Source organism: Tursiops truncatus, chromosome 2 (assembly GCF_011762595.2).
Source record: "Tursiops truncatus isolate mTurTru1 chromosome 2, mTurTru1.mat.Y, whole genome shotgun sequence".
In the NCBI taxonomy this organism is placed as follows: domain Eukaryota; kingdom Metazoa; phylum Chordata; class Mammalia; order Artiodactyla; family Delphinidae; genus Tursiops; species Tursiops truncatus.
The window spans coordinates 1,698,028-1,717,644 of NC_047035.1; the positions used below are offsets into that span (position 1 = coordinate 1,698,028).

At 67.8% G+C, this 19,617-nt stretch overlaps 2 protein-coding genes across 5 annotated transcripts in view; one reads left to right on the forward strand and one right to left on the reverse strand.

The window, feature by feature from the left end:
- Positions 1-5,468, forward strand: part of LOC141278131 (uncharacterized) — a 32,822-nt gene extending 27,354 nt beyond the window's left edge. The window contains exons 3-4 of the mRNA XM_073801790.1: positions 2,782-3,249; positions 4,120-5,468. Of these exons, the coding sequence (XP_073657891.1) occupies positions 2,782-3,249; positions 4,120-4,664 (1,013 nt within the window). The 3' untranslated portion in view covers positions 4,665-5,468. The remainder of the gene's footprint in view (positions 1-2,781; positions 3,250-4,119) is intronic.
- A 138-nt stretch (positions 5,469-5,606) lies between these two features.
- The window catches only part of KIF26A (kinesin family member 26A), a 39,839-nt gene continuing 25,828 nt past the window's right edge, over positions 5,607-19,617 (reverse strand). Inside the window, exons 5-16 of one of the 4 annotated variants that reach the window (XM_033850550.2) lie at positions 19,121-19,310; positions 14,617-14,829; positions 13,968-14,061; positions 13,424-13,686; positions 13,127-13,310; positions 12,829-12,991; positions 12,343-12,505; positions 8,849-11,723; positions 7,693-7,898; positions 7,566-7,586; positions 7,048-7,198; positions 5,607-6,852 (exon numbers count right to left, since the gene is read on the reverse strand). In XM_033850550.2, coding sequence (XP_033706441.1) covers positions 6,671-6,852; positions 7,048-7,198; positions 7,566-7,586; positions 7,693-7,898; positions 8,849-11,723; positions 12,343-12,505; positions 12,829-12,991; positions 13,127-13,310; positions 13,424-13,686; positions 13,968-14,061; positions 14,617-14,829; positions 19,121-19,310 — 4,705 coding nt within the window. In that variant the 3' untranslated portion in view covers positions 5,607-6,670. Of the gene's footprint in view, positions 6,853-7,047; positions 7,199-7,565; positions 7,587-7,692; positions 7,899-8,848; positions 11,724-12,342; positions 12,506-12,828; positions 12,992-13,126; positions 13,311-13,423; positions 13,687-13,967; positions 14,062-14,616; positions 14,830-16,755; positions 18,873-19,120; positions 19,311-19,617 lie in introns of those variants that run through there. The other 3 variants (XM_073800000.1, XM_073799999.1, XM_073800001.1) reach the window with 3 other exon arrangements.

The window sequence follows — 19,617 nt, forward strand, 5'->3', positions numbered from 1 at the left end:
CATCTAGGTCATCTTCAGAGGACATTTGAAACCATTTATTAACCTGGACCATGTTTTCCCAAATAGCTGAGAAAAGCAGGAGTCAGTGGGGGAGAGGCTGCCTTTCTCCAGATTGGGGGTGTGGGCAAATGACTGTCCCTGGAGATGGCTGGAGGCGGTGGGCACACCAGATGACCAATGGCAGGAGGCCTGGCTGCCCAGGGGGTGGGCAGCACGTCCCAGCTGACCTCACATTCCCCAAGTGATGAGAGCGTGAAGTCGGGTATAGGGTGACCTCGCCCTGGAGCCACCCTATGGGTTCTCAGGGACGTCCCTGCCCCTTCTCCAGCCCCGGGGCCGGGCCAGGTGGCCAGGTCACACCAGCTATTAGACCAGCATCGTCGGCACTGAGGCTGCAGCCCCAAGCCCTCCAGCCAGCAGGCCGCCTCCTGTGTCAGCCACTGAGTCCACTGTGAGGCCCAGAGCCTGGCACCTGGCCTTGGAGGAGACGGACCCCGCCTTGGGCAACCCCCAAGGATGCCATCACCACTCCCAGATCTCCAGGGTTGCTCAGAGGTGGGGCCTGGGTGCCTCCCCGGCACGGTCCCTGTCCCCTGGAGCTCCCCTCCGCTCAGGAAGCCCCAGGAGGGGACCTAGGCTGACTGCTCCCCCCACCTGGGCACTCAGAGACTGCAGCGCCCCCAGGGCCTCAGCCCTCACAGCTGTCATCTCAGGGTCTCGGGGCCTCCCAGTGCTGGAGAGCCAGGCCCACGGGCACATAATGTCCAGTGGGAGGCTGGTGAGGACGCTGTGGCCACCGACACAGAGTCAGCAGAAAGGCCAGGCCGGCGGGCCGGGGCGGGGAGGGGGCCCCGAATTCGCCACGGGATGGCTGGTGGGCTGCCCATTCCAGACTGGGCCACCTGGGGAGGGCACAAGGGCCTCCATGCAACCATCGAGGACTTTAAAAATGACTCCGGCCAAATGCAAGGGCTCCCAGTGGCCAAAGCTGGAGGGATTTGAGTAACAAAATTAAGTAGTATTGGATTATAACCCAAAGTATAAAATAGATACCCGCAAGTCCACACCAGCAGACGCGAGTGATGGTGCAATAACAGCTCGCGTGTGTAGGATAATTAACAGCTCGCGTGTGTAGGATAATTAACAGCTCGCGTGTGTAGGATAATTCCAAATCGTTTGCGTAGGTGCCACCGCCCCTTCACGGTGTTACCCTGGGTGGGACCCGGGACCAGAAAAAGGACATTAGGGAAAATCTGAACAAAGAATGGACTTCAGTTAATAATAATTATCATTATAACAAATGTACAACACCACACTAGCATAAGATGTTAATATTACAGGAACCTGGGTATGGGGCAGACGGGAACTCTCTGTACTATCTTCTGAGTTTTTCTATAAATCTAAGATAAAGTTTATTTTCGAAAGGTGATTCTGAAACAAATACAAGATAGCAGGAGGCTAAGGTTTGGTGCAGCTGGGTGGTGGGTGCATAATGAAACTCTGTGCTTGTCTCTGTGGGGGTTGTTTCTCCAGGTAAAGGGGGGGAGGGGAGGGGGAGGGGAGGGGAGGGCAGGGGAGGGGAGGGCGGGGGGTGGGGGAGGAAGACATACATTCATGAAGGCCTCCAGGCCTGGCTACCAGGCCCGCCTTTGTTTGGAAGGCTGAGCAGAGCATCGGTGGTTTTTAATCTGAGATGAAGTAACCTGGTCAGAGGAAGTTTGAGAAGGACCCTCTGGCTGCCCAAGGCTGGAATGGGGCGCAGAGGCAGGTGGCCCCCGGCCAGGGCGGCGGGCACAGAGGGAGGGCCCACAGGGCAGGCTCCAGGTACAGTGCCTGCGGAGGCCCCGCCCCAGCTCCCACCCCCTCCCAGAAGACCCCTCCCCGAGACCTCCAACGTCCCTGTGAGCCCACCTGCCCCTGTGCCAGGCCACGCCGGACTCGGGAGGGGGAGACGCAATGCCCCTTGGCCCTTTGCCCGTCTGGTAGGGAGATAGGCCCTGGGTCTGGGCCTTCCTGTCCCCAGCCTCAAGGGGCTGGGGGGCACAGGCCTTCCAGGGTCCCCAGCCCTGAGTTCCGAGTGGGGAGGGGCCTCCCTGAGCTCTTGGCGGCTCCATCCCCACCCCCACCCCCCACTCTACAGACCAGACCACAGGAAGCCTGACTTCTTGGCCAGCCCAGGGAATTCCTTCCCGGCCCCCTCCCAGCCTCCTGGGCTTCCTGTGTGGAAACGGACCCTGGATCCCGCCTTGGTAAACACAATATCATTGGGGAGAAGTCACCCTCCGCGCTTCCTGTTTGCTGGGCGCAGACTCCAGGGCCGAGCCCCGGCCCCCGGGGCCTCCGGGCACCCTGCTGGGGCAAGTAGCGGGGTCTCCACCCGTGAGACAAACCCTCCCCCACCCAGGGCTGCAGGGAGATCCACTGGGGGCCTCGAACTCCCCCGGGACCATGGGGCCAGGGACCCCAAGACGGGTGGTGCATGCACCCGTGGATGGTACCGTGCACCAGGAGGCTGGCCAGGGCTTTGGGCACTGGGGGGAGACCCAGGGGTGGGACAGACGCCCAGCCGTGAGCACCCAAACGGTGGCATAAACAGAGGCGGGAACCGAGGCCGCTACCCTCCGCTGCCCCTGCCCTAGACCTCAGGAGAGCGCCAGGTGCCCCCCGAGGGGCACTGCTGTTCATTTAGGACGCGCCACTCCACCCCTGCCAGGCCACAGGGCTCAGGCCCAGTGGGAGCCCCACGGGGGCGGCTGACGTGACCTCACCCCCATTTCCCAGGGAGGACACGGGTCAGGAGGGGACAAGGCCGCACACCTGGCGTCACTGGGGCCGGAGCTCAGGAGACAGACGGACTCACGGGCAGAGAAGGGCCCGAGGCAGGCAAGAAGCCTGCTGCAGCCCGGGCTCCAGAAGGCCTTGGGCAGTCTGCCAGGCTCCCACACCTCTGCTGCCACTGCTCTGATCCCTCCCGCCACCGTCCCCACTGCTGTCACCCTCCCCAGGGCCACGGCTTGGGCGACCACAGGAGGAGGCTCAGAGGACTGAACGCTCGCTCTCGAAGATCCAGACTCTTCTCCTGGCACCTGAAGCCCTGGGCGGGGGTCAGCACGCCCCCTGGTCCAGATGAGGCCCAGGAAGGAGCGGGCAAATCTCCCCCGGGGGCCGCGGGCCAGGTGCTCAGTTCCCGCCCCGTCATTCCGCCCACCCTCCCTGGCTCAGGCCTGTTCCCAGCCACCGCTGGGCCTGGTAAGCCCCCCGCCCCTGGCCACCCAGCCCAGCCCGACCCCCCCCACAAGCCCCACCTCCCCTCGTGGCCTCCTGGTGCCCAGGGCTGGGGCGGGGGGCGGGCGGAGCAGGCCTGAACTCTGAACTCACAGAGTGAGTCAGGCGGGCACCTCAGAGGCCGCAAAGGACCTCACCTGGGTGGGCTCACTCCCCTGTCCCGAGCGGCCCAGGCAGCCCCGCCCTCGCCCTCTGCTTCCACCCCAGACCCGGCTGATCCCGGGCCTCCACCGGGAGCGCCCCTCCTCCTCCCCTCCCAGGAGGAGGGACCTGCCCACTCTGGGTGTCGGCTTCTGCAGATGTTGAATGAGAAGGACGCCCACAGACCCCTGCCCGCAACATGACAGGGGGCGGCCCGGGCTTTGCTCACGGAGCTGGGTCCCGCGCCGCTGCAGCTTTCCCATCCGTAAAATGGGCATTCTCGTCCTCACAGCTGCTCCCCTGCTGGCTTCCCAGCCTGTAATGACAGGGCCGAGGGCTTTGATGGTCCCGATGAAAGGCCGCCCAGGCTCCCAGGCTAGCCCCAGGACAGGGGCTCCCGTCCAACAGAGCAGGCGCTGCCCTCCCGAGCCTACCCTGGCCTGTGGGAAGAGGGCTCCGCTGGCCCCAAAGGTCAACTGCCCCAGGCTGGGCCCGCTCCACAGAGACCCGCCCCCCCCAGGACAGGTGCCGGGGCGGGGGCCCAGGAGGATCAAGGGCAGGAGGGGCCTCCTTGGTGAGAAGCAGGCTCTGGGCCCCTCAGTGACTGGGGGTCAGGTAGGGGAGCAGGGGTTTCTGCGCGGAAGAAAGGGACCCACCCAGCGTGCCCCACGCACCATCCCATCCCCCACACAGCCCAGGTGAGATGCTGCAGGGCATGCTGGGAGCAAGAGCACAGCCCTCAGAATGGATCCCGGGCTCACAGGCCAGCCCTGGTCCCTGAGCATGGAGCCCTGACCCACCCAGACCCCAGCCGCGCCCTGGTCCCTCAGGATGGAAGGGCCACCGGGCCAGCACCTCCACACAGGAAGGTCAGACCCTGGATCACCGGATCCACAGACCAGGGGGTCTTCTCAGCCCCTCCCTTCAGACAACAGGTCCTGAAAGGATGTATCTCCCCATCCCCCCCCAAGTCCCACCACACCTGTCCCAACCCCCCAGAACCCCCCTTGGGAGGCATCAGGCTGGCCTCAGAACAGAGAGGGAGAGCCTGCAGGGTGGGGTGGGGGGTCCAGGGTCCCGGTGCCTCTCGGCCGACGTGCAACCCCGATCCCAGGGGCCCCAAATGCCATCGACAGCAGCGAGCAAGGAGGCGACCCCGGGGCGGGGCTCGGGGGCCACACGGCCACACAAAGCACCGGCCCGGGGAGGGTTCAGGGAAGCAGCTTGCAAGCTGTTAAGTGCTCTCGGTCTTGGCGCTGCTCTATCCCAGAGGGACACTCCTTGAGGCGAGGCCTCGTTCACTTGTTTGCTCGTTCATTCATCCAGCATGTGCCGCCGGGGCCCCACTGGGGTTCAGCCCTGTGCCCGACGAGGGGGTGCAGCCATGACTCAGACCCCACCACGCCCCCAAGGGGCCCCATCGAGGCCAGGAGACGGGTGTGACGTGCCGGGTGGATGCAGCCCCGGGCAGCCAGGCCACCAAGCAGGGGCCCCGACACTCGCCGCCCGGAGGAGAAGTTCCAGGCGTACGTAGGGGTTTGCGAGAGGCCCGGCTGGCTGGGAGGGGCCTCGAGGTGCCCGCGTGGCTGCCTGCGGTGGGGACACCTAGATGGGGCGGGGGCGGCAGCCAGGGCCATCGGGTAGGGCGGCCTGAGCACAGCAGAGAGGGGCAGAGTGGGGAGGGCGGCTGTGCTGGGCGGGGACCCCCTCCAGCTCAGGGGGTCCTGAACCTTGACGTGCCCGTGGAGTGTCTGCTCGTCTACCTCCTGGAAAGGCAGGTGGGGTCTCCCGCGGGGTCACCATGGCCACTGCCAGGATTTCCCCAGCTAACATAAGCTCTGGGAAGGGGGCCAGGAGCCCACCAGAAAATGCTGCTTCCCATCAGCCCAGCCCCTGCCCCTGGCTCCCTGCCTCAGGACCCCGAGAGCCGGGCAACTCGAGACGGAGTGGCTGGGGAGGGGGACAGAGAGGAGATGGGGGCTTGCATCCCAGCCTGCAGGAGGACCTCCTCCCGGCCAGTGCCTTCTCGCCTACAACGCTGGTCCCTGCATGGGGATGCTGTAGGGTTTGTGGGCAGAGGGAGGGTCCCCTGCTGACCCCGTGGACGCATCCCTCCAACGTTCCGCAGCCCCGTCGCCCCAGGACCCTCAGAGGACTGCACGCCCAGTGAACTCAGGAGCCGCGTGAACAATGGCTGCATCTTTTATTCACAAATAAAAGCTGGAGCAAGATATTATCTACACATTTGTACAAACGTTTGGACAACCCTAGAAAACACATGACGATCAGAAAACAGAACCCGCAGTGACGGGAGCGCCCCGCTCGCCGGCGGGCTCACCCCTGGTCTACATTTGGCAAGAAGTGGCTCTGAGGACCCCCGCCCTGCTTGGGGACCCCCAGAAAGAGCCCGGCCGGAGTGACACCTTCCATAGAAAACCATAAAAACATAGACCATTTGTCTTCAAATTCCAACTGCAAATACCTCAGTTATAGGCAAAACGATATAAAAATACGAACCTAACAGAACCTTTACAAAACCCTCCCCCTCCCCCTCCCATTTTTGTGTGTGTTGGTTTGTTTTTTGCTTGTGGTTTTGGTAAGAATTCCTGCCGTGGAAGAAGGCACCAGGTGCCTTCAGCTCAACCCTTGGGCGCCGCCCTCCCGGTGACCTCAGAACAGAGCAGGTCCTGGGGAGAGGAGGGTCGGCCATCCCCGCCTGGAAGACCCCACCGGCTCGATCTGCGCAGAGAACACACGCAGGCCGAGGTCTGGAGACCACCAAGGCGGGCTCTGCTGAGAGGAAACAGCTAGGAAAGAAAAGCAACCCTGAATCCTAACCCGGAGCCCGGCGAGCCTGGGGCTGTCTTGCTACATGGAACTGCCTGGCTGTAAAGAAGGCGCGATCAGATCAATCGGGCCGGCGGCCCCAGCGCACCGTCTGCTGGTGTCTCGAGTCCTTAGCACCAAACGCGAAAAGGAGAGAAATCCAGTCCAAGGTTAAAGGCACTTGCGTTGCTGTCTGGGGGCGATAGTCTTCCCGTGTCCTGCTCACTCGCTCCTCCGTCCACGTGCTCGGCCGGCCCCTCCCCTGCCTCACGCTCCATCGCCTCCAAGTCCCGCGGGTCCCCACTGGACCCTCCGCATCCTCGTCCCTCCAACCCCCGCCACATCCTCGCTCCGTCCCACGTCCCGTCCTCGAGCCCCCGACACCCCCACCCCCTCCCCCGTGTCCCAGTGCCCAGCCTCAGACGTCCACCTCCTGCGGCCCCGGGGCAGCGGTGGCGGCGGCGACGCTGATGTCGAAGCAGGTGACCATCATGACGCGGGCCTTGCACAGGTTCACGCACTGCTCCAGGGCGGCCGTGGCGCGCTCCAGGGCCACCAGGTACTCGGCCGACTCGGGCTCCAGCTCCGGGTCCACCTCGACTAGGGATGGACGGCAGACCGCTGGTCAGGCCGGGGTCCCCACAAGGCCCAGGAAATGCTTCTCTCCCTCCCAGCCTCTGGGTCCCCACCTGGGACGGGGTGAAGTGGCTGGACTGGGGGCGCAGGTGGGGCGCAGAGCCTGGGGTCCTGCACCTGCGCCTCCCGGGGTGTGGGGGGATGAGCGGGGAGACTCACACTGCTCCAGCCAGCGGCCGGGCTCCACCATCAGCCGGCCCTGGGTCTCAGCCAGCTCCTCGCGGAGCGCCTCACGCTTGGCCCACACCTCCTGCAGCCGCTGCTGCCGACGCTCGGCCAGCCGCAACTTCGCACTGACGCACACCGGGCCCTGGGCGGCGGGGACGGCGGCGGGTGGGCTCAGGCACGGAGGACGGCCTCCTCCCAGGGGCTCCGTGAGCCTCGCTCCACCCCCTGGGCCCGAGCAGGCAAACAGCAGGGCCTCAAAGGCAGGCAGGGGGTAGGACCTGGGCCCCTCCTGCCCGAGGGAGCTCACGCCACGTGCTCCCAAAGCAGCCCGTGCCTGTCTGGAACCCGGGCCCAGGACGAGCGGGCATGGCGGTGGGAAGCATGCCCACACCCCGGCGTAACTCCAGGGCACGAGAGCGGTGGCCTCAGGACCCCTCCAGCCCCCCACTCGGCCCACAAGGGCCACCGGGAGATGCCAGGGGTTCAGGGGCGAGCGGGGCCTTTCCTACCTTCTCTGCATTCTGGGAGGGCTGTGGACAAGAGGGCAAGATGAGGTCAGTGGGCTGCCCTGCCACAGACCAGGGGCCCACCCTGCCCTCCCAGGACCGCCTGCCCCCGGACTGCCCCAGCCCCGACCTCGGCCGGGTCCTCCCTCGGGGGCAGGCAGTGCCGCTGCAGGCGCTCCACGTCATCAATCTCGTACACCTTGATCTCAAAGGGCTCCTTCAGCGAGCCAGCCAGGGGCAGTGGCAGGTCCACCCACTGGCCGGGGAGGCTGGGCTTGCGGCCCAGGGCAGCAGCATCGGGCAGCGGGGCCGGGATCAGCCGTCGCCGCTGCAGACCTGCAACAGAGAGCCGGGCGCTGGGTGAGCAGAGGCCGGACCCCAGCCCTCAGCCCAGGACCAAGAGGGGCACCTGGCTGCGGTTCTGACAGGCAGAGCCCACGGGGGCCCTCCCAATCCTGAAATGCTCAGCCTGCGCCGGCCGGAAACCCGGCTGCCCCTGCCTGCCCGGTGGGAGAGATGGGCTCCTGTCCCCCAGCCCCTCCCCCGCCGGCCTGGGACGGCTACACCCTCCCCGCTAGACAGCAGCCTCAGGGTCACACCCGCCAGCCCTGGAGGCAGCCCTCCGACAGCCTAAGGGGCCATGCTGCTTCCTGATGGCGACCGTCTCTACCGCACCGCCTCCGGACAGGCTCCCAAGCCAGGCCCATGCTTGCGGCACCAGCCACATCTCCCAGCACAGCCCTCCCTGCTCCCCACGCCGGCCTCCTGCTTTCCCAGCCCACCTTCAGCCACGGCGTGCCTCCCCCGCCCTCCCGGAGGACAGCAGCCAGTGGCCAAACCCCTCAGCCACACACAGCATGAGAAACAGGCCCACACTCCCCAGGTCCCCAGAGACAGAAGGGCCAGGGGCTGGAGGCAGGAACAGCACAGCAGGGGGCTCCCAGGCAGCTGGGCACCAGCCCCGGGGGGGGAACACCAGGCTTGGAGCCCCAGACCCAAGTCCTCTCCCGGCTCCCCACGCCTCAGCAGGGTGCCCCGTGTGGGCCCACCCCTGCCAGCCCGCTCTGAGGGCATGGGGACCAGCCTCAGAGGCAGCGTAGGGACCGGAGAAGGGCGCACGCTGGGTGCGTCTACAGACGGTAGGGGCTGCGCACACCTACAGCCTGAACAGCCCCAGGCACGTCTGTGAAACTGTCGAGGGCCGCCTACACTGGGATCCGCGAAGGTGGTGCCCAGCTGTCAAGTGCGGCCGGGCCCGGGCCCTGCAGGGGCTGGGCCACACCCACCTGTGGCCCTCTTCTTGGGGGACTTGAGGCTGCGGGAGCGGGCGCCCGGGGATGCGGCCCCACTGTCGCTCATTGAGTCAGGGGCCGAGGAGGCGCTGCCGGTGGCCTCGCTGTCGCGCATCATGCTCTCGTAGCCGCTGCTGCCGCCGCTGTGGTAGAAGAGGGCCGTGCGGCCCATGGCGGGCGGCAGCTCCCCGCTCAGCACGCTGCTGTTGTCGCTGCCGTGGCCGCTGCTGTAGCGCTGCGGCCGCCGCGGGGCCGTCACCTTGCTGTACGGGGAGGGCAGCACCGGGCCCGCGGGCGGCCGCTCCTCGGACACGTTCACACCGCTGTCGTTGCCGCTGTCCGAGTCAGCCGAGCCCCACAAGGGGCCACTTCGGCCGTGGCCTCCGCCGGCCGCCAGCTCATTGACACGGCTGTGGGCGGCCCGGAGTGCCTGCTTGGTGCCCATGATGGTGCCCCGGCTGGCCTTGGCCCCAACGCAAGGCACCGCTCGCGGGGCGACCCTGGGGCCCGTCACTGGGCCCCCAGGGGTCCTGCCCGCCACAGGGGCCAGCGGCTTCACCGAAGCACCCAGAGCCCTGGACCCGCCTGCCGCCGGGCTGCGGCCCTTGCCCCCGCTGGTGGGGGGCTTGGGGGCCCCCACGCCCTTGGCCGGGCTGCTCCTACCGGCAGGGGCGGGCCCAGGCGTGGGGCTGGCAGGCGGCACACCCAACCGAGGCACGGCCCGGGCCGGCCTCCCGGGGCCTTCCCTGGCCTTGCTGCTGCCGTGCGCCAGGCCCTCCTCGCACCGCTCCAGAGACCCGTGAGTGGCAGGACGGCACCCTGCCTCTGCCTTGCCAGCCCGGGCCTTCAGGCTGGATGTGGCCCTGGGGATGGAGTGGTCGGCCCGGCCGCCAGGCCTGGCCTCCCCCTCCCCTCGGAGGCAGGTGGCAGCCCCGGCCCAAGCCAGGCTCCCGGCCTGGGGAGGGGCCGGCGCCGGGCTGTTCTTGTGCTCCAGGCTGGACTTGCGCACCGGCGGGGCCGGGGGGGCCGCCCCCCCGCCAGGCCGCGGGCAGAGGTCCCCTTTGGAGGCCACACTCTTCTTGCTGCTGGACGTGGCCTTTGGGCTGCCCAGGCAGGCCGCTGCCTCGGCCGAGGCGTCCCCGAAGGATGTGGAGGGCGTGGTCACACCCAGCGTGGTGGCTCCCCTCCGCAGCGGTGGGATCTGAGCCACGGCCTCTGGCCTGTGCGCTGCCCTGCCCACCTCACAGCCGTCCACCACCCTCCGGGCACAAGCCAGCATCGGGGCCAGGCCGGGGGCCCTGCTGGCAGAGGCCAGGGGCAGCAGGCCACATTCGTCCGCCCGGAGAAGCCAAGGGTCCTCGAAGAGGCCTCCGGGGCCAGGCGGGCCCGGGGCCAGGCGGGGGCAGCCCACACGACCGGCCGCTGAGGTAGTCCTCGGTCTGCGGGGAAGGCTGGAGTGGATGGTTGGTGCTGGGGCGGCCCGCCGTGGGGACGCGGCGTGGGGCTCCCGGCCAGGTCGGCTGGCAGCTGCCGTGGCCTCCTCCGTGGGACGAGGACTCTGGGCGGGGCCGGGACTGTCCGGTCTGTCCTGCTCTGAGAACTGAAAGCTGCTGCCCTCCAAGGAGCCATCCAGGATCGGGGAGCCCAGAGGCTCAGGCCCCGCTGGCGAGCCGGGGCTGAAGGGGTCTGGGCTGGCCCGCGAGGGAGGCCGCGGGGCGGGGCCGAGGCTGTCGGCCGTGCACACGCTGACCTCGCTGAGCCACGAGCTGACGGAGGAGCCATGGCTGCCGCCAGCCTCGGCCGCCCCGTCCGGGGCCCCACCGGGCGCCTGCGAGGTGTACGCGTCGAACTCGTCGTTAATGCTGCTGATGATGCTGACGGGCCTCGAACCCGAGGCCAGGGCCTGCAGGGAGCAGTCGCTGCTGAGGCTGGCCAAGCTGGAGGGGCGCCCGGGGCCGGCCAGCCCCCCCAGGGACAGCTCCTCCACCAGTGTGAACACCAGCTCATCCTCGCCGTTGAGCTCCACGGGCTGCTGCAAGGTCACCGTGGTGGTCAGCAGGCCCCGCTCCAGACACTGGCCGCGTGCGGAGGGGCGGGGGCAGCCCTCCTGCCCGCTCATGCCCACGGGGGGTGTCCGTACCACACCCACACCGTCGGCTCCCCCAGGCTCCTCTGGGGCCCCGCCAGCTTCCAGCTGCCGAGGCAGTGGGGGGGCCGGGCTGGGCAGCGGCCTCCTGCCTCTGCCCCCCGTGGCCTTATCCGGCACAGGCAGCTCGGGTCTGGCACTGCCGTCCTCTCTCTGGTCACCACCAGCCTTGGAGGGCTCTGGGGCACCCCGGTGGGTATCTGGGCCGGGGCTGCCGCGAGGCGTGCTGGCGGCCAGTGGGGAGCCCACGGCTTTCCTGGGGGCCGCGGCCTCGGGCAGCGAGGGCTTCCTGCCCCCGCGGGCCGGGCTAGCCTGGGCTCCGCTGGTGCCACCCAGGCCTCCTGGGGGGCCCTCACTGCCGTGGATGCACTCCAGCCGCTCCTGCAGCTCCGCGAAGGTGCTGCAGCGGAAGTGGTCAGCGTCACGCGGGCCCCGGAAGGGCTGGCGGCGGCTCAGTGCGGGGATGATGGGCACAAAGTCGGGGGGGCCCTCGCTGTCCGTGAGCTCGCGGTCCGACAGCGCCGCCCCCCCCGGCCCCACGTAGATGACGGTGTCGCAGGACTGCTCGCTGCTGGATGAGTAGTCGGGGTCGCCGGGCGAGCTGGGGGCCAGGCGGTCGGGGTCTGGGGCTGCAGAGCGCGGGTGGAAGGGTCGCAGGTGCGGGGGGCGGCGGGCACGGCCTTCCTCGCAGGAGCTGTCCCCACCCGAGGAGCTGGACGCGTACTGGGAACAGAGCAGGCCCACCTGAGCGGCCTCCCCACCTGCCCCCCCTTCCCCCGCACCCCAGCCGCACACACCACACTCCAGTGAAGGAAGTGACAGCGCAGCCACCGACCGTGTCCCATCGAGCACTGGGCCGGCACGAGAGGCCTCAGGCCGCGAGCGTAACCGGACCTCCTCAGCCACTTCCAAGGAAGCGCTCAGCCGAGTCACAGGGGGGTGAGAACACGTGCCCTCAGCACATGGCGCGTAAGTGCAAACCCCGGAGTCAGACCCAGCGCACCCCGGGGCGCCCCTAACTCCACCCTCCGGCCCGACGGAGGGCTGCCTGGGGCGTGCCCTGCTGGACCAGGCCTGGGAGGGGTACAGGCCACGGAAATCCCACCAGGCTGCCCTGAGCACACACCTACCCCTGGGCCAGGCAGATAGAGGCCAGACAACCACAGCCCCCAGCGCGAGCAGGTCCGGTTCTGCTTGGGGCGACCTCGAGCCTGGGCCCCGCCGCCTCTGGGCAAGGCCGTGTGGGCACAGCCCTGTGACCCCAGGACGCGGGGCCCGGCACCCCCACCATGCAGGCAGGGGCCCTGGGGAGAGGGAGGGGCAGGCGGGAGGCGGAGCCAACCTTGACCTTCTTCCTGCGCAGGCGGTGGAGGTGGGCGGCCAGCTGCACGGTGCTGAGCGTCTCGGCGTGGCGGGCGGGCGCATCGGAGACGTGGGCGATCATGGTGGTGCGGCAGCTGGCGGTGGCCAGGGTCTCCCGCAGCAGCATGGTGAGCCTGTGCTCCCTGGGGGCCGGGGAGGGGCGGGGGGCAGGGGCTGAGGGCCCAGGAGGGATGCCGGGTGGGAGGCTGGGCGCGTGGGCTGCCGCAGGGCCTCTCGCTGGACCAGGGCCAGGCCTGGAGCCTCGGGGTCAGGGCTGACCCCGACCTCTGTTCCCCACGCCCTGGGCGCCAGGACCCCCCCACCCAGCCCTCGGGCAGCAAGGCCCGTCAGGTGATGGAGGAGCAAAGAACTGAGGGGCTCAGGGACCACAGACAAGCTGGACACGCCTGACGTGGGCTGGGCTGGGCTGGGTCCCCAGGGCCCCGGCCAGGAGCCCACCACTCACCTGTAGGGCACGTGCTTGGCTCCACTGACCAGGGCCAAGAGGACGCTGCCCAAAGCCGACAAGGACAGATGTGGCGGGCCCCCGGGGGCCTCCCCACCCCTGCCAGGTGCCCCCTCACAGCTGCCGAAGTCAATGAGGTGCAGGCGGCTGCGGCCTCCAGACACTGAAACCACAGGGCAGGAGGGTGAAGGCTCGGCCGCAGGGCACCCAGACTCTGCCCCGCAGCCCACACCCGGGACAGTCCTGCCGAGAGGGAGGGCGGCCGGACCCACACCACGCAGGCGCCACGGCCACCTACTTCCGCCCCTGCCGCACTTCTCCACACGGTACTGGTACACGTGCAGCGTGAAGAGCATGTGCGAGCCGCCCAGGGCGTCCTCGCCACCGCCGGCCTGGCTGGCGCTGCGCGCAGCCAGTGCCGCGTCCAGGTAGAAGGCCGCCTTCTCAGCCGTGGGCGCCCGCAGCTCGCTCTGGTTCTGGAGCTGCAGACAGAGGGACAGCAGGGATGGCGCCTGAGTGGCTCGGGGCCGAGCCGCCACCCCCACGCGGCCCCCAAGCCCGCGACCCTGCTCCCCGCGCGGCGGCCTCGGCGTACCTGTGCCCCGCAGACGGGGTCCTCCCGCAGGTACACCCCCGGGGACTGGGCGTCCTGCAGGCTGCTGGAGGCCACCTCGGCCAGCAGGTCCCGCAGGCTCTGGTCCCGGCCGCACACCTCCACGGCCGAGACGCGGACGGAGAAGCGGGCGCCCACCCTCTCCTTGCGCTCGTCAATGAGTCTGAAGAGCCAGGAGATGGCGCAGGGCGCGATGCCCAGGCTCTGGGGCGAGCTGTCCTTCCCGATCATGGTGTACGACTTGCCTGGGGCCAGCGTGACAAGCCCTCAGAGCCCAGCAGACCCGGCAGCTGCTTCCCTGGCCCCGCCCGGGGCCCTCAGGCCAACCTGGGGCCGCTGAGACCCCGGGGGCCTCTTCCGACCCACTCCACGGCTCTACCTTCTAGGGCTACAGGGTTTCAGCTTCCTCTCCACAGCCCCCCGCCCCAGGTGCCCACCTGCTGCCCATATGGGATATGCCCACCCCCCACCCCACCCAGAAATGGCGCCCAGCGACTGCAGAGAGGGGATGGTAAGGGGCATTTACCAAGGCTCACGTGGCCAAAGGAGAAAATGCAGCCATCGGCCCCACTGACCACCGACTGAAGCACGTCGGCCACTGTCCCCGAGCAGACCTCGGCCTGGGGGAGAGGCACAGAGTCAGGCAGCCACCGGCCTCCCGCCACTTCTGTCTCATCACGTACAGACAGTGAGTCCACGAGGTGGCCGGGAGGGCGCCCAAGACCAAGGACACAAAAATCGCCACGTGGACACAAGACACACACGGACCGGACATGGACACACACACACTCACAGCATGAACCAGCCAGACACAGCTGACAGGCACACGCAGTGTGCACGCACGCACACACACAGAAGTCACAGTGCCCTTGCGGCCACGCCGGGCACACACCATGCTGCACGCACGCACGGCACACACGGGACACGTGGAGGAGCATCTCTGGGAAACAAAGCACCACTCGGAAAGCTTCCATGCGGCATGGGCTCTGAAAAACTTGGCCTGAGAACCAGGCCAGGAGCTGGGTGGACACACCACGAGGGCTGGGAGGCCAGCGAGGAAGGGGAAACACAGCCGGCCTCCCCACCCCCCCCCCCACCCCCGCCCACCCCCGCCCAGCCCCGGCTCTGCACGAGAAGGCCCCGCCCCCACCCGAGGCCGCCACTGTCACCCTCACCTGCTCCGAGTCCTGGGGGAAGACGGCATCGAAGGCAAACATCTTGGGAACGGCAGCCGTGGTGGCGTGTCGGGGGCCCGCACAGCCTGGGGGCCCCGTGGCCGGGTCATAGAGGGTCACCTGCTTCTTCCTCGGGTCCACCTTCAGGAAGGACGAGGACTCGGCCAAGCGCTGGGCCCCCTGCGCAGGCCAGATCCGCAGCATGACCTTCACCTGGGGAGGTGGGCAGGGCGGGCATCTGAGCAGCTGCTAAGTACACGGCAGGAGGGGCTTCACGCGAGTCAGGACAGTGGGCCAGGCCCCGGCGTGGGGTCCCCGCCGCAGGAACGCGGCGCCGGCACCCCAGCTCCAGGCCAGAGCGCCTCCCACATGAGGTCAGCCATGCAGGGAGAAAACGAGGGCCAGCGAGAGGAGAGGCTGGCCGGGAACAGAGCGCGTCAGCACAGCGCGGGGGGCACAGGGCGGAGGGAGGGCAGGACAGAGGGAGCAGACTCCAGCTGCCCCAGCGAGCAGAGAGACAGAAGGACGAGGACGGGACCCAGAGCGCACCCCACCTCGATCTGGGGCTCCTCCGCACCCTCTCGCTGACTCCGAGGCAGAGCCAGCGCCAAGGGAGCTGAACCCAAAGGCAGGCCTCTGAGAGCAGGGTCACCCCACACAGGCCCACCCCAGGCCCGCCAGCTCCCCGCTGGACCAGCCGCCACGGCGACCCACCCCCGGGCCCGCACAGGCTTCAGAAGGGGGAGGGAACACACTCAGAGAGGTCGACCGTCTCACCCGTGTCACACAGCCTGCCAGGGGGTCTCCTGAAATCCCAAACCCCAAATCTGAGGGCGGAGAGAGAGGGGCAAGCAGATCGGGGCGGCAAGACCCGGCCCAACCAGACAGGAAGGCACAGGCCCCGGCCCCGCCCACAGGGTCCCCTCAGAGCCCCACGCACGCTCCTCCGAAGGCGTGTCCTCCACCCCTGATGCGGAGGACAGGGGCTGCCTCACAGCCGGGGCCTCCCCACAGCCCCCAGCTCCCGACCTCGGGCTCCACGCACAGCAAGGTGCAGCCCCGAGGAAAGACAGCCGTGCGCCGCGGCCAGGCAGGCGAGGGGCGCGCGGGCCGCACGAGCAGCTGCCTCCCTGCTGAGCGGAGGGACAAGTGCCCCACACCCCGGCCCCCCACGTGTCTGTCCAGCCTCACCTCCTCCAGGGAGCCCTTCCTCCCAGCTCCCAGCCCCAAGCCAGAGGCCTTCAGAGCCCTGGGCACATCCTCCCGTGTCTGCACCTTCAGGCGGTGGGTGGGCAGGAGTGTGTGGAGTGAAGGACGGACAAACACGCGGAGGGGGACGGGCCTGACGCCTGCGGTGCCCTCGGGGAGAAACGGGATCTGGTGCTTCTGACCCCAGAGCCGCTCGGAACCCCAAGGACACCTGGGGAGACTCAAACCCCTCGGACACCTGTGGCAGGACTCCGGGTCAGCAGGACACCAGAGACAATCCCACTGGCACAGAACCCAGAAGGAAGAGGGCAGGATGATCCCAGAGGAGACGGGAATCCTGAATCCCCAGGCCAGGGGAGATGGTGGAGAGACAAAGGCTGGGGTGGGGGCCCGGGGTGGGGACAGAGCAGAGCTGGACAGGGCTCGGCTCAGCTCAGGGCCCAACAGGCCACCAGGCAGCCTCTGCCACTGTGAGTCCCCCGAACACAAAAGCAGATACAAGGCTTGCCCGTGCTCCCTACCCACGTTCATGCCAGCTCCTGGGGCTGGACTACCAGCCCCAAGGCCCTCAAGGGAACAGAAAGCTCAGAGGGGAGGGAAGCCAGGAACCAAGATGCAGGAGCCCAGAACAAGTGACACTGCAAACACCCCCAAACCCGCGTGGAGAACAAACACCCTGGGCCGCGCATCTTGGGTGTGGCCAAGGGGGGCTGAGTGCTGACAGGGCAAGCCACCCTGGGGGGGGGCCCCTCCCAGGAGAAGGCACCAGACTCCGGTTTCCGCTGGAGGACACCGCCCTCCGCTCTCCGGTGGAATCTCCGATTTCTCCAGTACAGTGTAAATCAAATTACCAGCCTCATCTCAGAGCCAATATTTTTCACGGGTTTAATTGTAACTGACAGATACATAACTCCGGCGAAATTGGTTTACCGTGGGTAGTTCGCACGAGGCACCATCTCCGTCCCTTCGGCATGTGGCAAATTGACATGCAAACTCGCGCCGCCGTAAGGAGAGGGGGTCCTCCGGGGAGACGCGGAAAGACATACTTTTCTATTGAGCTCCTCCGAACCTGGGCTCCATTAGCCGAGAATCGATTCTCTTATTCCCCGACGACATGAACAAAACTATTTCATTTCCAAACGCCACTGCCAAGCAGATGAAAACGTGCATTTCCCAGTAATTTTGGGCAATTTTTTTTCAGCGTGAACTCCTGGCCGCTTCAGGAGCCAAATGGGTTCTGCGGATTGGAGAGCGTTCCCGGCGGGGAGGGGACATCGCGTGCGCCAGCCCCACGCCACGCGCCACCGTCCCAGCTAAATGCCTGGGTCACTGTCTGCGAGAATCCTTTCATTACCGCGGGGAAATGACAGGGTCTTTGCGCCACACAAGCACGTCTCCCCCCTAAATGTTCAGATATTGCAGAGCCCCGCTGAATAGCAGCTAGGTAGGGAAAAAATACATTTTGCATAAAAAGGGGCTTCCACTCCTGAGAGACGGCCCAGGCAGCCCTGGGGGGAGGGGCTGTCTCCTTTAATACCGCACGATGATGAATTACCTTAAGTGGTACATTAATGTCAGGAATCGAGTGTAATCTAACTTTCTTTCCTCTGACAATATTAAATGCCTTTCAGGAGGCATTTCTAACTATGTGCTCTTCATGCAAATAACATCCAGGGAGCTGGGGAGGGGGCTCTGGGGGCACGGTGAGAGGACCAGGACGGGCGGCCACGGGCTCCCTGCCGCAGGGGACCAGGGCACAGCGGTGGTCTGCCGGAGAGAGGGGAGGAGCCCCTGCCCTGGAATACTTGGGTGGGGGGCCTGGCCCCAGGGGGACGGGGAGGCCTGCTGGAGCCCCAAGTAACACGGCGGCGGTAAGAAAGCAGGGTCCGCACCACGAGCCCCCCCAACCCTCCAGCCACCCAGCACCCACCCCAGACGGGCCGAGTGACCAGGCCCAGAGCTGCTTAGAGCCCCCTCCCCACGACCAGCTCGCGGTGTCCTCCCTCTGGCCCCGGCACTCCCACCGCCCAAGCAGGGCCCAGATTCCCCACTTCAGCAAGCTCCCGGGGGACACGTCTACCTCCGTCTCAGGGCGTGGTGGTGATGGGGTGAGGGAAGGCTTCCTGGACGTCCGGACACGGGGACTGACCTCCGGGAGGCCGAGCACAGAGGCTACAGCAGGAGGGCCAGGGGGAGGGTGGGGTGGGGGCCTGGGGAGCAGCTCGGGCCCGGGCAGGGTGACCCCTGCAGATGCCTCAGACCCCTCTGCAGACCCGTCACTAGGAGCAGAAGCCCCCTGGGGCGTGTCCTAGGCGGCAGGACAGACTGAGTCCAGGGGTGCGTGGAACCCGCCCCCCCAGCTCTGCAGGGGTTGGGCCTCTGGGCACTGGAAAGGCCGGACCCAGTGCCCGGTGGGCAGCCGCCACTCTCGGGGAGGGGCAGAGCGGGCAGAAGGCCAGGGAAACGCGATGGGGTGCACGCTCAGGGTTGGGGTCCTGTCCTCACCCCAGAGCCGTGTGGCCCTGGTGACAGGCCCCACCCCGCTGTGCCTCCAGAGGCACAGAATCCCCCACTAATGCACGCACGCAGAGCCGCACAGGCAGCCCCGACCCAGACCTGGGGGGCCGTCACGGGCAGCCCAGATGGGACCAGGACAGAAACCGTCTCAGCCAAAGGCCACAGGAGCCAGAGGGCAGCCAGCCTGCGACCGGGCGAGGCCTTCTCCACTCGGGGCCTGCGTCCCCACCTGAAGCCAAAGGCCACAGGAGCCAGGGGGCAGCCAGCCTGCGACCGGGCGAGGCCTTCTCCACTCCGGGCCTGCGCCCCCACCTGAAGCTGGGACGTCCTGACTCAACTGCTCCCCCACTTCTCAGGTCAGGCTGCGGCTGGGCTTTGCCGGGACTCTGGATAGCTGAGGGGTCCCACCCCTGCCCCCCGGACCCCCTGAGGGCAGCACATCAACAAAGACGAGGCAAGGGGGCTCTTGGGGCCAGACCCCACCCCTGAGTCCGGGAAGCCCTGGCCGTCCCGCCCCACACTGAGACCAGCCCGTGCCCCTGGGACCCTCCCACCCACTCCCTGGAGGCCCACCACAGTCTGCCAGGCTCCCTGCCACCACCTGGAGCCGTCACGGTGGGCCTGGGCCTCCGTCGCCCCATCTGTACACTCACCAGCCTGGTCCAGCCCAGGAGAAGGAAGCATCCCCTCCACCTCCCGCACCCCATCCCGCAGCTGCCCAGACACCCCAGCCTCGTGCCACCCCCCAGGGTCACCCCCAAGTCAGGGCAGGGCCTACCTTTCCGACACTGCTGGGGTTGTGCTTGGCCTTGGAGGCGGCCCTGAGCAGGCAGGGGGGCACAGGCGGCGGCCACAGCTGCAGGGCCCCACTGAAGTCCGTGGGGTAGGTGGCGGCTCCGCGGGCGGCGGGGGCCGGCGGCGGGCGGGGCTTCTTGCGCTTGGAGGCCAGGCTGAGCTTCTGGGCAGCCCTGGGGAGGGGAGGGGTGGAGAGGGCAGGGGCGGGCGGCGTGGGGAGGGGGGGAAGGGAGGAGAGGCGGGTGCGGGTCCTCAGAGCTGTCCTGCCACCCGCCCCACCCTAAATGCGGCTACACGGCCACAGGTCATTCCCCCCGAGCCAAGCAGGGGCCCCCGGGGCTGGGGCCACCATGTCCAGCCCCTGGCAGCCCTGCCAGTACAGGCCAGGCGACAGAGGCCCCAGGCAGACACGGGACCCCGGCCCCCCTCCACACCCCGCACTGAGGGCATCCCCTTCCCCCCACCCTCTGCCGCCCCAAG